Source organism: Bicyclus anynana, chromosome 9 (assembly GCF_947172395.1).
Source record: "Bicyclus anynana chromosome 9, ilBicAnyn1.1, whole genome shotgun sequence".
NCBI classification, from domain to species: Eukaryota; Metazoa; Arthropoda; class Insecta; order Lepidoptera; family Nymphalidae; genus Bicyclus; species Bicyclus anynana.
The window spans coordinates 11,853,162-11,869,421 of record NC_069091.1 but is presented as its reverse complement, the minus strand read 5'-3'; the positions used below and the strand labels follow the sequence as shown (position 1 = coordinate 11,869,421).

Genomic DNA, 16,260 nt, shown 5'->3' with positions numbered 1-16,260 from the left:
AATAAATCTATACTAATATTATAAAGCTGAAGAGTTTGTTTGTTTCATTGAACGCGCTAATCTCAGGAACTACTGGTCCGATTTCTTCTTTCAGTGTTAGATAGCCCATTTATCGAGGAAGGCTATAGGTTATACATTCCTTATCCTCGTTTTCTTACAGGAACTGGAACCACGCGAATGAAACCGCGCGGCATCAGCTAGTATTATTGAAAGAGGAAAGATTTGATTGTTTGTTTGATTGTATGTATGATATATCTTTCACTGATGGAAAGAGACGCCCTTGGAGTCAGTCGTTCCGGTCACATCTTCTCCTTCTGCCTTCAGGTCCCATCAGGCGATGCATCCGCGCTCGACTAACCCCGCTGAGGTCCCATTAAGGATCCTTCGGCACTTACACTATCAGAAAAAAAATCAAGGCTATGTTCTTCATAGAGGATCTGCATTCCAACTTCAATTATCCGAAGCTATTACTTACAGACGTGAACATAATCAACACAACAATGTCTTCAACAAAGCCAGCGATTTCTATTATTCTGGGGGAGGGGGACAATAATAACAGTTATTTTTCACCTCTCGTACAGATATGTACAGCTATTTATAGACCGTTTTCTTTTTGTTTACTAGCAGACGCCCACGACTTCGTCCGCGTAGAAATCGATGTAAACTTTTACCCCCTTCTATTTATATTTTTGCGTGTGATAACTATACTAATATTAAAAATTTAAAGAGTTTGTTTGTTTGGTTGAACGCGCTTATCTCAGAAACTACTGGTCCGGTTTAAAAAATTCTCTCAGTGTTAGATAGCTAGCCAATCTCTGACAGGTTCATAATATTTTATCCAAAAACATTGTATGTATTGCATAACACGGAAAAATACCTAGAATCTTTTCTATTATTTTATTTTGATTACAAATTTTTATATTATGCAATATAATATGTTGTGAGTAGGTATATAGCTCGAATCTCCAATGTAATAAAGGAAAAAGGAAATAAAGGAAACCCAAGTTGTTGTACAACATTGTACTAGTCATAGAAGTTATGACAGACGTACGGATTTTTGTTGTAGCGATCATGAATTCTAAGCATGGTCATTGGCAGAACCCTTTCAAAGATATACATATAAGGGGTTGTGCTTATCGTGCAACCTTTCGATCGCAGACTCTTCACTTTTCACTTCAATAATATGAAACTTTTTCGTTTCCGTAGCATGAGAAACGATAGTAATCATGATATTTTGAAATTTAAAAAAATACTCTTACACTGCTGGACCGATATAAATCAAACATAGCTAAGAACCACCATAAGAAAAATGGCTTTAAAAAAACCGCATCCAAATCGGTCCATCCGTTTAGCCCAATGCCTATACTTACGATGCCACAGACAAACTCACACAGAAAAACAACGACGTCAAACTTATAACACTCCTCTTTTTGTCGGGAGTTAAAAAGCGCTACATTGTCAATTATTTTAGAGATAAATCAATCGTAAGTCAGTTTTGTTTCAGTGATTTATACCTTCATTTTTAATTGGTTTGTTGTTAAACAGTACTCATCAAAAAGGCTGTAGTATAGTTTAATTTAATTCATTTTATATTAATTTATTATAAGTTTAATTAGCTACGACACAGTCGCTGTAACCGTGTCAGTTTAAGCCCCACTTAAGGGACCGTGAAACAGATTCTGAGATATTATTTCAAATGTGGAACGTAATTTTGGTAGACCGGCATTAGGGGTCGCTCGAAACAAGTGCCTCAAGTATGCAAATATAATCGGTGGGTCTAAACTGCCTCGCTTACTAAAATGTCTTGGACTGGAAGCTCTAAAGACGTAAACCGCTCCATTTTATTTACAGATTTGGCAATGCTAAGCAACTTGAAACAAAATGTAGAACGGAGTAGACAATATCAACAAGCTTTTATTATTTCTGGTAGTACACATACCGAAAGGGGTGTGGATTTTCATCCTCCTCCTAACAAGTTAGCCCGCTTCCACCTTAGACTGCATCATCACTTACCAACAGGTGAGATAGTAGTAAAAAAAACTACCCTTTCTACCCCTCTCTGATTTTATTTTCAAAAATTTACAAAAATCCTAATCGTATCCATAAAATATCCTATGACCTTATTTGCATTATGGTCTCAAATTGTGCAAAGTTTTAATTGAATTACTTAATAAGTAGTCTCAGCGTGCCCAGTCAACAAAAATCATAAATGTAAATGGGTTCAGTAAATGGCCCTCCAACAAGAAAAAAACAAAATATCTTTGTAAAACACGTATACAAAACAAAAAAAATGTATAGAATTGGAACTGTTAGTTTTATTATAAGTATAGATGGATAGCGATATGGTGGGCAATCACCTACTGACTAATATGATCAAGATCAGTTTATGCTTTCTTTATTAAATCTGCTGCCTTCTCCGCCAGCGTCACTACTGCAGCGTTTATATTTGCACTAACCGTGTTTGGCATTGCGCTGGCATCCACAACTCTTAGCCTGTTGACCCCTAGTACCTTCAGTTTGGCGTCCAACACCGATCCCATACGACACGTACTGCTGTAGTGGTAGGTTGTGTCCATCATGTTAAGGACGTAGCACTTCCAGTATTCCCGCGTATTCAGCTCCAAACCCCTACAGTTGGGCAAATCGAAGTACATCGTCTCACCACCGACATTGCGGAACAAACTAGAATTGGTCACTTTAATAAAGTCTTCAATGTACGCCGCATTGTTCTCCAAATCTGCATCGTTCGAAAAGAAGCCCGTGTAAATTTTCGGTGAATATCTAGGATCTGCACTACGCAAGAGTACTTCTCCTCGCGATTCTGGACGACACACGGTCAATACTGTAACCAGAATCTCTCTACCTTTGCCAGCTTCAATTAGCTGGTTACATACGTCATCGTGTAGACCGTAGACACTAGAACAAAGTAGCGCCAAGTTGTTAGTATTGTTTCTACATATTATATTCATTGTAAAGTAATCAGGATGGCACTGTGTTTTATCCACAGCTTCTACGCCAATGAACGTTGGTATTGGGAAAAGGGATGGGTTTTCGGGTACGGGACTTTCATTTGCTTCTCCTAGTTTATGCGCTAAAAATACAATAACGTGGTCCTCCATATTTTTACCCACAGGCAAGTCGACAATTACTTCGATACCCAAACTTGCGAGATGATCCTTTGGTCCAATACCAGACAGCATCAGAAGTTTCGGTGAGTTGAACGTACCCGCCGATACTATTACCTCTTTTCGAGCGTAAATATTGAAAGTTTGGCCATTTGCAGAAGCCTGGACACCTATAGCATTTTTATTACCATCAATCAAAATTTTATTAACAGTGGTTTTTTTTGCTATATGAAAATTGGGTCGGTTCTTTAGTGGCGAAAGGAAGCATACCGCGCTGCTCTGCCGTATTCCGTCTCCAATGTAAAACATGGGTCTTGTGTACCCTAAAGTCTTGCCGGTATTGAGATCGTCTACAACATTGTGCCCGACTTCCTGAAAAGCTTCAAGGTATTTGAGCGGTAACTTCCGCTTCTCGCGCGTTATTATCGTGGGGCCATTCGTTCCGTGGTATTTTCCAGTGGCTGAGTTAAGGATCTGTTTATCTTCTAGGCGTTCGCTCTTTTTAAAATACCGGAGAAGATGTTTGAAAGACCAGGACTGGTCACCTGCTGCGTCGGCCCAGTCTTTGTAGTCATCAACATGCCCTCTCAAGTAATAGAAGTGATGTATGGAACTGCTTCCTCCGTACACTTTACCGGAAGGCAAGTCCAGGTAGCCATTTCTGTGATACTGCGCTGAGTAGCCGTCATTTTCTGACACGTAGTTCCAATCGTAGTTTGTTTTTGTTAGGAACGGGAACAAAGCCGGGTACTGCAACATTTATGTACTTTAATATATAAGTAATAACTAAGGGCCAAATAAAAATACCAAGTTAGTAAGTCGACAAATGATGGATAAACAAAACAAGGATTACCTCAATTTTTGTCTGTCGAATTTTCACGCTAATTTTTAATTTTTGAGTAAAACCTGCCTACCTAAGAATTTTCTTAATTCTCTACGTGTGTGATGTCTGCCAATCCGCATTGGACCAGCGTGATGGATTATTAGCCTAACTCTGACTCTCTTATATTTTAAACGCGAACGTTTGTATAAATGTTTATTACTCTATAACGTCGGAACTATTGAACCGATTTAACTGAAATTTAGAATAATTATAGATTATATCCTGGATTTACACATCCATGTCCAGAAAAAACCATGGTTAAAGCGAAGATTGCGGAAAACTGAAACTGAAGTTTTATAGTGGTATGAAATCTTTCACCCAAAACTACTGACTGGATTTGGCTGTTATTTGAAACAATTTGTGAATACCCTAATTACACGCGAACGAAGTCGTGGGCATCAGCTAGTGACTTGATATACATGGACTTAATATATATGGAGCTGACATACATCTGTTTCAAAAGTCGGTTCTTCACCAGCTTCTACGGCCAGCACTTTCACGTGAGGGTTCTCCGTGAGACGGTTGGCCACGACGCTGCCGGCAGTGCCAGCGCCCACCACGATGTAGTCAACTGTTGCCCCATCCAAGGCTGCGCAAAATAAATCAATTCATTCAATAACAGCTTATTTTAACGGCCCAGTACAGGGCCAGATTTCCCTCCCTACTTACTTACTTACTTACTTCCTTCGGCGCTACAACCCTTTGTGGGTCTTGGCCTCCTCTACCTCTTTTCTCCATCCATTTCTATGCCTAGCCTTTCTTTCCCACCCAAATCTAGCCATCTTTTTTTAGGTCTTCCAAGATTTCCCTCCCTAGAGGATATATATATCCAGAGGTAATATAGTTCTATATCTATTTATATGTATAGAGATATGGAACTTAGACCCACCATGCTGCTCCAATGTGAGATGGCGGGCTTAGGGTGATAATGTTAAACTCGTTAATGACCACTATCAGATGTTTATGATAACGACCGGAGCCGACGACTTAACGTGCATGCGGGTGATTATCACTAACTTGCCAACTCCGGGATAGGATTTTAGCTGAAAATTTCATAAAGGAAAAAAAAACTAAGTTTCTCATATAACCCAACCCAGGTTTCCAAACCAGGTCCTCGTGATCCGAAACCACATAGGCTTACCCCTGAACTAACGAATGCAAATAGAAAATATGTATTTGTATTTCATCTATGGTCTAAGACATTCTTCTCTTTAGATAGATAGGTAGGTAGATATATTCTTTATTGCACATAAAAAAAAAAAATTACAAGCAAGTAATTCAATAACTGGCTTTCCCTGGCCCCATACGGAAGAAGAAGAAGAATTTTATCGACAAGCTATCGCTCCCTTTCGTTATCATTAACATCTATTTGTTACTAACTTATTATTACAGAATCAAACATTGTCATCCATCCAAGCCAGCAAACTCGCATGGAGCGAGGTAAGCCATAAGTCCCCTCTACGACGTCGTATGGCGTGGTCTAGCCCTGGAGGAGGGAGTCATGTATCGGACTTTTACCTATGGTAGGAGTGCTGGTCGAAAACCTGTAAGCGGTCAGGCTTAAAGTAGCCAACACCAGCAGAGCTGCCTGTACCGCCTTTACTGCAGCTAGGGAGCTCGCCACGTCCATCTGTGGAACACGAATATTCATTACAACAGACCAATTAAGAAAACCTCAATCGGTCCAGAAAAACTAAGGCCATTACTTTTCCAACGCGCAAAACCGCTTCTGCCTTTTTGGAACATTGAATCCTGGTCGTGTCCACTCTTTGGACTGTACTTTTGTTTCTGGAGTAAATTAACATACTCAGGTTTTAACCATGGTCACAAAACATATAAAAAAGTATCTGCCTCAAACATCTCCATGCAGTTGCGAGAATTCGTCAGTCGATCGCATATTTGCTCAGTCATCTTGGAAAAGTGTCATTTATTGGTGATTATTCGATGTTTGCCTTCTGTTGAGATGCCAATAGTGTCAGCTATATTCCTAAAAGTCAATCGGGGATCTAACCCAGGACCTCCGTCTTGTAAATCCACCGCGCACACCACTGCGCCACAGAGGCCGTCAAAACTGGCTTTCAAATGAAAAAAAATACATCATTTCGGCCCATCCGTATGAAAGCTAGGATAACATACACACAGACATATAGATATCGACGTCAAATTTAAGGTATTATCGTGTTTTAGCCTTACTAGGCCTTCTAAAATAAGCTGATAAACATGATGATAGTTTTAAAGCTAAACTCTTACCTTTGATGTACTCGTATCTCTTCTACTGCGCGAACTCAATTAAGCCACCATAACTAGTGAATGCAATTTATTTTTAATTATCATTTTTATAGTTATCCTATGTAAATATATAAAATTTTAAAAACTGGTTTATAATAATTTTTCATTATAATAACAATCAAAAGTTTTAATCGACCAACACGTTTATAAAATTTTATATTTAAACACCATTACTCAAAACTATATAGTTAATAATAGCCTGTTGACAATTCAGCGAATGATACTAAAGCAAAACTCGACACTATATTGATGATATCTCGGACGTCAGCTTATTATGTAAGTATGGTCATTAAAGAAAGAAAGAACAACGCAATTACCGCTAACTCCTGCAAAAGCGGATGGAAAACATAAATAGGTAAATCGTTTGTCTGAAATATAATAAAATAACTTGAAATTAGTTTAAAAAACTAAAACACACGCTTTTAGCACGCACTAAAAATTGGAATTAGATTTAGGTATCCCATTCAGCAACCCTTTCAATTAATACCCATAGCATAGGGGTGTATTTCAAATAGCCAATACGCCATCTTGGACGTTCGCCTTATTGGATTTAAGTCACGTGACTATTTCTTTTCGTGTTCCTGACAGCAAACCCTTTCATTTGATATCCATATCATGGGGGTGGATTTCAAACAGCCAGTCCGCCATCTTGGGGAGGCCACCATATTGAATTTGTAATGACTTTTTTTAGCCAGTCATGTATTATCATCAGAACTCAGAGCGTGTGCAAGATTTCATTTAATCAAAGACCGAGAAGTGGATCAAATTAAACTTCCAAGATTTTCTTACATATGTATTTACAAGTAATTGGGGAGGCCGCCTTATTGGATTTGTAATGACGTTTATTAGTTAGACATATATTGACATCAAAACTCAGAGCGTGTGCAAAATTTCATCCTAATCGAAGACCAGGAAGTGGGTCAAATTAAGATTCCAAGATTTTCTTACATTTATACAAGTGAAGCTAAAATAAAGCGCGTAAAAAAGGATTACAATAAATACCTATTAAGGTAGAAATTCGATTCAACTAAACTGTAAATAAGAAATGTCAGAAATGAAAGAAAGAATGGCTTTGTAACATCGTATTGTACTTGAAATTTAATTTTTGCCTGGTGGGAGGCTACGGCCGTGGCTAGTTACCACCCTACCGGCAAAGACGTACCGCCAAGCGATTTAGCGTTCCGGTATGATGCCGTGTAGAAACCGAAAGGGGTGAGGATTTTCATCCTCCTCCTAACAAGTTAGCCCGCTTCCATCTTAGACTGCATCATCACTTACCATCAGGTGAGATTGTAGTCAAGGGCTAACTTGTAAAGAATAAAAAAAAAAATGATTAAAATACTTTTCTCTTCATTATTATCAATTAATAATCATCGCTTTACAAACGATAAACGTAGCAACATTTACTTCAGTTACAGTGAAAGTAACTGAAAGTAATCCAAACTTTGCGAGTTTCAATAGTTTTATACGATTTCGTTCAGTGAATCGAAAGAAATATGATATTTTCCGTTAATTAAAAAAGTTTCGACGTAGGTAGCTTACTCTTGAGTCCTAAGCTAGCGCACTTACTATATTACTAATATACTTACATGTTATACGTGTAATATTTCTTAACACTCAGAATTATACTGGACCACATCCAGGACCGTGCGTAATTTATTGTACAGCATAAAAAAACCAATCAATCAAATCGCAGTCTCCTCTAACCTCATTCGCACGAGAGTTTTTTAACTAAAGCATTCTTTTTTTTTTATTCTATACAAGTTATCCCTTGACTAAATCTCACCTGATGGTAAGTGATGATGTAGTCTTAGATGGAAGCGGGCTAACTTGTTAGGAGCAGGATGAAAATCCACACCCCTTTCGGTATCTACACGGCATCGTACCGGAACGCTAAATCGCTTGGAGGTACGTCTTTACCGGTAGGGTGGTAACTAGCCACGGCCGAAGCCTCCCACCAGCCAGACCTGGACCAATTAAGAAAATCTCAATCTGCCCAGCCGGGGATCGAACTCAGGACCTCCGTTTTGTAAATCCACCGCGCATACCACTGCGCCACGGAGGCCGTCAAATTCAAATATAGCATAAATTTAAATGAAGGTTTATTACCAACGCCCAACATGCAACACTGCTCGAAAAAAGACGTCGTGTTTTAAAAACATATACTTGGGATGCATTTGTTTTACACTTTGAACGCTTTTTTAACGTCCGTTAAAAAACTCTCGTGCGATTGAGGGCTAATAATAATAATAAGCCCATTTATTTCCAATCGTAAAAATCAAAAACATATACAAGCAATTTTTAAACTTAAATACTAAAATATACTATATTACAAATATTTAAAATAAAATAAATGTATTTATATTTTCGTTGCTTTTACTGTCGTAACTTTAATTTTAAGCTTTCGATTATTATTATCACCATTATCTTACATCATTACCGTTGACCACCGCTAAGGCCGCCAACCTGTATTGTAAAAGCGTGGTGGGCCTATTTGTTTGGTTATGCTAATAATATATTAGATGCCCATAATTCAAATGTTAAAAATTGGTATGAACAACATACTTGAAAATTTAAATCAGTTTCGTACTTGGGTTTGGTATATCCAGAAGTTCCAAAAAGTTTTCCTTTCAATACATTCATACAAATTTGGTCTGATGACTTTAGTCATTTGGATCCTGGTTTATTAAACACACAGTTCAGATTTTGCGGAGACGTCTCGTTATCTGATGTGATTATGGAAAAAGTTGAGTCACATTACCTCTTCATGCGTGCCTATAACTTCTCCAAGTAAAATGAAAAAAAAAATATCTTATAAAATATATGAAAAGAAAATCGGTACGCCTTTTAAGCATATTGTGTTTATATAACGATGTGAAATATATATGTGTATAGGTTATATACATAAAATTAAACAGAACAGTTTAGAAAATCTTCATCACATTTGGCTACATAGGTATATACTATCAATTGACGAAAACTTAAAAGGGAAATTTATTAAGATTTAAATTTGTCCTGGCATTGTGTCATTATTTATAAACACAGTAAGGAACCACGGGTCTTAAGGTGCTTGAATGTTGACCCCGCACCGGAAAACGCAGTGTTGGTCGATCCCCCTAGGTGGACCGACGACATCAAGCGACTTGCAGAGAGCCGCTGGATGCTGGCGGCCCGAGTCTGTTTTATTTGGAAGTCCATGTAAGATGTCCAGCAGCGGACATCCATCGGCTGATAATGATGATGATGATGATGATGAAACACAGCAATATGTAATTAATACCCAAAACTAGCTAGGGAGCCGTGATAGCCCAGTCCCAGCCCAGAATCCGATCCGGGGCATGCATCTCCAACTTTTCAGTTGTGTGCATTTTTATAAATTAAATATCACGTGTCTCAACCGGTGAAGAAAAACATCGTGAGGAAACCTGCATACCAGAGAATTTTCTTAATAGGGATGATGACACTTTTTTTAAATTGTATATAAATTAAGTGTATGCTAATAGTAAAGCAATTTTGTAAAAGTAACAGGATATCTGCGATCATTACTTTCGGAGCTACAGGGATTTAAAGGGTCAGATTTGCGGCGCTGCCGCGGATCCCTGAAAAACGCCCCATACAAAATGGCACGAACTAATGACGTTGTAGGTAGATAATGATCGTTAGATTTGTATGGGCGGTCAAACATAATTGCTAATATCTTTGTTATTTGTGCGTTTATGTTTATAGTTCATTTAATAAAAAATGTCACATTTAATGCAAGGAAGCTAAAACTGTATGAATTTTCATCTAACTACGATAAAAGATTTTTAATAGATGTTGAAATATTATAATCGTATTTATTTTGCAAATATCCAGACAATCTTTGCTTTTTATGTATAAATTAGTTAACATTGATCTTATTTACCCGAATGTATCATAAAAATCAATATATTCTAGTCATCATCCCCATTCTCTGCGTGTACACAGCCTGTCGATCCGCATTGAGCCAGCGTGGTGGACTATTGGCCTGACCCCTCTCGTTCTGAGAGGAGACTCGAGCTCAGCATTGAGCCGAATATGGGATGATAACGAACCAACCCAAAACTATTTAAAAGTATAAAACCTCATTTTAGCTTAGCTGGGTTTTCACAACGATGTACCAATAGTAACTAGGTATAGGTAGGTATAAGGAACCAATAGAGCACGTAGCAATACTTGTGACTTTCCGATATTAGTTTGCTATACGAGCCGAAAGAAATTATGTTAAGTTTTCATTATCTTCCTTGCTTCTTTGATTAACGAACCGTGAAACTGATTAACTAAATAATGCCTATAATTAAGAAAGGCAATATTTAATAAAAAAAATAATACATTAAAAATATATTTTGAATAATATTGTTAACAGGCTATTAAAGTATGAAAGATCCACGTATTAGTATCAGTCAATGATATTAAATACTGTTAGATGTTTTACTAGCGCACAAAAAAATGAGGCGCTCAAAAGAGGAAATTTATAGTCAACTCAATGATATTTGTGTTCAAAAACGAAACAAATAATACCTAATTATCGTCTACAATGTCGAATTGTGTGTTCAGAAAGTGTATAAACTATAAGTATATTCATAAATATATAATGGAACTAGTTGACGCCGCGCGTTTTCACCCGCGTGGTTGCCGTTCCCGTAAGAACAAAATGATGATATATAGCCTATAGCCTTCCTCGATAAATGGGCTATCTAACACTGAAAGAATTTTTTAAATCAGACTAGTAGTTCCTGAGATTAGCGCGTTCAATCAAAAAAACAAACAAACTAAATCTTCAGCTTTATAATATTAGTATAGATTAAAAAAATGTGCATGTGTGCGCTCAGTGTTGTAGCCTATTCGAAATACTTTTTGCGGTGATTTAATAGGGACGTAACCGATCTGTAGTATAAAATTATCATTGGTATGTTAAATAAACATAATCAAGCAAAATAATTAATTCATTGTAATTTCGGCGCACGGCTCGATGTTGGAAACGACAGCTAATACATGTTAATTTAATTATTGTTTAATGCAACGACAATGATATGCTTTAAGCAGACTTTAGTATAATGTTTATAACAGGCGATTCACTTACCACCTTCCACAATGGCTACAAATATTCACATATATTTAGCTACAATTTTTTTTTTATACTTTACAGGTTTGTAGTCAAGGGCTACTTGGTACAATTTCACCTGATGGTAAGTGATGATGCAATCTTAAATGGAAGCGGGCTAACTTGCTAGGAGCGCACCTTTCGGTTTCTACGCGATATCGTACCGGAACGCTAAATCGCTTGGCTGTACGTTGGCAGGAAGATAAGTAGCCACGGCCGAAACCTCCCACCAGCTAGACCTGGATCAATTAAGAAAACCTCAATCGGTCCAGCTGGGGATCGAACCCAGGTCCTCCGTCTTGTAAATCCACCGCGCATATCACTGCGCCACGGAGGCCGTAGATATAATTATATGACGTTTATTCAAGGATTGTAGAAACCATGACAATTATAATCTTCTATAAATTGAGATACTATCACAGCCGAATCTCCATGATCCATACTTCATACAAATACTAAGAGACATTATAGCCCAGTGGATATGACCTCAGCCTTCGATTCAGAGGGCGTAGATTCGAATCCGGTCCAGGGTGCACCTCTAACTTTTCAGTTCTCACGTGTCTCAAACGGTGAAGAACAAATACCGTGAGAAAACCTGCATACCTGAAAATTTTCTCAATTCTCTGAGTCTGTGAAGTCTGCCCATCCGCATTTTGCCAGCGTGGAGAACTATTTGGCCTAACCCGTCTCATTCTCAGAGGAGACTCGAGCTCAACAGTGAGCCAATTAAGGTTGATACTGATGATGATGATGATGAAATGCGAAAGAAAGTCTGTCTATCTGCAAAACCGATTTGGACGAAATTCTAGGCAAAAATTGGACATTTCATAATTCCCGCGGGAGTTATAAAAAAACATAATTTCAATATTATCTCCCGCTACGAGCATCGTTTGAAAGAACTGTACCAATACAAATAATATTTACAAATCTCGAAGAATAGGTACCGACAAATATATGAAATGTTCAAACGAATTGCTTCAATAGAGGAAACTTTCTCAATTTTGAATAATAGGAATTTTCCCGCCAACGGATTTACTACGCTCCATAGATTCATAATATAAGTAAGGGATTTTATTCAGTCTCACACTCAAGCAGTTCTCCATAAGCGATCATTTTTTATTGTACAGACATTCAATTATTTCTACAACATACAAAATACGAACTCCCATTATCATAGTAGCAGTATGATGAAAACAATTGACTGAGCAATGGAAACAGAGGAGCAAATTATTTTTTTAAAAAATATAACATTTATTTAAATGTACCTATATAAATAAATGAGAGTTTATACTGAGCTTTAAAGCTAAAATGTTCTGTTAGCGCATAATTAGCTTATTCAATTTTGCGTTTACAAAGCTGTAGAAGTGTTAGTGTGTATTCATCATTTGTACCTGAGAAATTTCATTCACTCGCGTACTCACCTGTACCTCTCAGAAGTGACGGCATAGTGCTCAGAGGTATTTTCTGATATAGAAACAGCCTGCTAAGCTTTATTCACGTTGGTTCATTTCATAGGTAAAAGGCAGGTTGGTTTTTCAAGGGCTTGTAGTCTTTTAGTGACACACACGTTTGGTGTAACGTCACCAATGACCACTGATCTCTGATCTGACGTGATCTGACGTACCGCCAAGCGATTTAGCGTTCCGGTACGATGTCCGGAAACCGAAAGGAGTGTGGACTTTACCTTGGACTGCATCATCACTTACCACCACGTGAGATTGTAGTCAAGGACTAATTTGTAAAGAATAAAAAAAATAGTATTTCGGCACATTGTGACAATAATTGCATTCACGTAGAACACAATTTTTTTATTCTTTGACAAGACACTGTAAGCTGATAGAGTTAGAGAGTGTTAGTAAAGGCTTTTAGAGTTAAAAGCTTTTCTTGCCATGAGATCTTTTTTTTAACTTTACATTTTTTATTATTCAATGACAAGCCCTTGACTACGATCTTACTCAATGAGATCGTTGTTAGCGATAGGGTCGCCTATTGGGCATTTTTAGTATTTTTTTTTGTATTTATTGTATTGTATGTTTCTTTGTGGTGTACAATAAAGTGTATTTTCTTTCTTTCTTCTTCTTCTTTAGTGTTAAATGGCGATGCAGTCTAAGATGGAAGCGGGCTAACCCGGAGAAGATACAAGTATATTCCACCCATACCTCTGACGGTTTCTACACGACATCGTACCGGAACGCTAAATCGATTTGCGGTACGTCTATACCGGTAGGGTGACAACTAGACACGGCCGATGCCTACCACCAGACCAGACCTGAGCCAATGTAGAAAATATTAAATCCTAATACTTAACCTCGGTGATACGTTATAGTACCTACTTTGTGACAAGTAACAAACGTAACTAATAAATCCGAAATTAATTTATCGTTAGTAAAAAGTGTGAAAAAAATAAAATAATTAAAGAAATAAAAAACCGGACTGCATAAAATATAAATAACTGAAAAGAAAAAAAACCAAGCTCAGTCCAGATGTGTAGAAAGCAATTAGAAAACAGTCGGGACCATTCAGTCGTAACAGTCGTAACCATAACAACTTACTTTGGGGCTAAATAGTGGTGTGTATTGTTTAAGTATATTTATTTAGTTATTTATTATTATTATTATAATAAATCTGTAGAGAGCTCAATTCTGTACATGAAATATATTTCCAAAATAACTATCAGGGGGTGATTAGTGGTCGATACTGATGCCAAAAATGCAATCAGTAAAATTTTTCTCTGTCTATCTGTCTGTCTGTATGTTCTTTATAGAAACAAAAACTACTCGACGGATTTTAACGAAACTTGGTACAATTATTCTTCATATTCCTGGGCAGGTTATAGTATACTTTTCATTACGCTACCGTCAATAGGAGCAGAGAAGTGAAGGGAAATGTTGAGAAAACGGGAGAAGTTACTCCATTTTTTAAGCTTCCGTCGCCGTCGCATGGTCCCTACCATAGGGGTAGTAGGATAGGGGTACGATAGGGGTAGGGTAGGGGTAGGGTAGGGTAGGGGTAGGCGTAGTAGTAGGGTTTCACGCAGACGAAGTCGCGGGCGTCCGCTAGTGCTACTTAATACTCTTATCCGCTTGGTGATTCAGAGCCTAACAATAATTGACAACTAAACCAAACGGCAATAATCCGAATCGATGGCGATTGTTAATAGAAATATAAAATATATTTTTGTACCTCGTTTGTGAAAAATATTTGATGATTTTCTCAAGCTTTCTTGTAAAATTTTCCTCAAACATTTATTCCAGAGGAAAATATTTCAGAAAATAGTATATTTTTCGCATTAGCTACTGTGCGAACGTATCAAAGAATAATTGAAAATTTTCAACTAACTGTGCAAGTTCTAACAGAAACTATTTTTTTATTAAATAACTGTTTTATTTAGCACTAAAAATATTTAAGCCAATGCATTTTCATGTTTCTGCTATTAGTTCGCTATCTTTATTGGAACAATAGTTTTACTGTTATTTATATTTACTCGAGGATATTCAATTTAAATGTCTCGTTGCTCCCGTGGTAAGCAAGTGTAGCTCTAGATCTTGAAGTCCTGGGTTCAACTCTCAACTCTTTTTAACCGTTGAAATTGATTATTACACAGTTGCTATACTAAAGGCTTGTTCACACTACTTTAGTAATTTAGCTGCTGAACGTGTCTGAACAGCAAAAATTTAGTCGAGTAGGTTAGTACCTAAATAGTATAGTTGAGTCAATCCATTTAACTCTATTTTAACGGGCGAGCAGGTCCCACCACGCGTCCACGCTCACTGGTTCTCTACTAAACTAGTCCGAACCTGGCGAATTAGTCGAGTTCATTAGTTGCTCCCAAAAGCATAAAAAGACGTTTCGCTGTGTACCTTCTTATGAGGCCCATAGTTAGCGACCAAGTCTCGGATCCTCGGTCATCACTGGCAACACGCACTGTTCGAAGACTTTTGTCTTCAGGCTCTGAGGAATTTTGAGTTATATATATTTAGATTATTTGTATAAATACCTACTGATTTTTGGAAACGGCGATTAATGGGATTAATGGCAGGCGTCCACAGATCCGCAACGTAAGTACGTATCAAACGCATAGCATCAAACGGATGTTTAATTTTACGATAGATAAAATCCGTACGATACGTACGATGCGGATCTATGGACGCCTGCCATAAGCAAGAAAATAACATGAACACCACTGCCATTTTCATTGGTAGAGGAAAAAGACAATACACGACCATTTTCACTCGACGCCTCCGCAAATTCCAAGATATCCTGCCAGTACTAAATTGAATAGAAATAACGAAAATAACATCCCAAGGGAAAATAATATTGAACACTAGAATAGGAATGGCATTGTATTGCAAAAGTATTACATTATAAACTCAAGTTACGTATAAGGTCTTTTGAGTTACACGTCTCATATGCGAAATACCTGGAATCTCTTTTCACACAGTATTCTCGTCGGCAAAAAGCTCATAAAATGTTTCACAGCGCCAATCTCGTCTGAGTCAAACCGCTTTCATAAATCAATACAAATGAAATACATACATATTCCTTTATTCAAATAGAACAATCTATATATATAATAATGATTCCATATACGCCTCACGCGTGAACGGCTGGACCGATTTCCCTTCTTTTTTTATGTGTTTGGTCTTGTCTTTGGTTCTTATGACAGAAAAAACTTAAAAAATTGTAGGGGTAGGGTAAAGATTAGGGGCAGGGTAGTTGTAGCTATATACAGAGTGTCCCGTAAATAATATGACATACTTTACAAGGCGATAGCTGACATCAAGGCATACTAAAATAGCGCAATATATATTAGCCGAAGTTTTACGGTTTTTAAGTTATAT

General features: G+C 37.4%; 1 protein-coding gene across 1 annotated transcript; it reads right to left on the bottom strand.

The window, feature by feature from the left end:
• Positions 1 to 1,526: 1,526 nt before the first annotated feature.
• LOC128198384 (ecdysone oxidase-like) lies at positions 1,527 to 8,968 on the bottom strand. The gene is made up of 4 exons (XM_052883610.1): positions 8,888 to 8,968; positions 5,527 to 5,638; positions 4,458 to 4,597; positions 1,527 to 3,875 (listed from the first exon to the last, which is right to left on the bottom strand). The coding sequence occupies exons 1-4, from the start codon at positions 8,966 to 8,968 to the stop codon at positions 2,385 to 2,387; spliced, it is 1,824 nt and encodes a 607-aa protein (XP_052739570.1). The 3' UTR covers positions 1,527 to 2,384.
• Between the last annotated feature and the right edge of the window lie 7,292 nt (positions 8,969 to 16,260).

Excerpts from the sequence above, each read along its gene's own strand:
- LOC128198384 (XM_052883610.1), bottom strand. The coding sequence starts at position 8,968 with ATGACTAAAGTCATCAGACCAAATTTGTATGAATGTATTGAAAGGAAA. Across the intron at positions 4,598-5,526 it reads GACCAGCACTCCTACCATAG|CCTTGGATGGGGCAACAGTT; the intron begins GTAAAAGTCCGA and ends TATTTTGCGCAG. Across the intron at positions 3,876-4,457 it reads AACCGACTTTTGAAACAGAT|TACCCGGCTTTGTTCCCGTT; the intron begins GTATGTCAGCTC and ends TAAATGTTGCAG.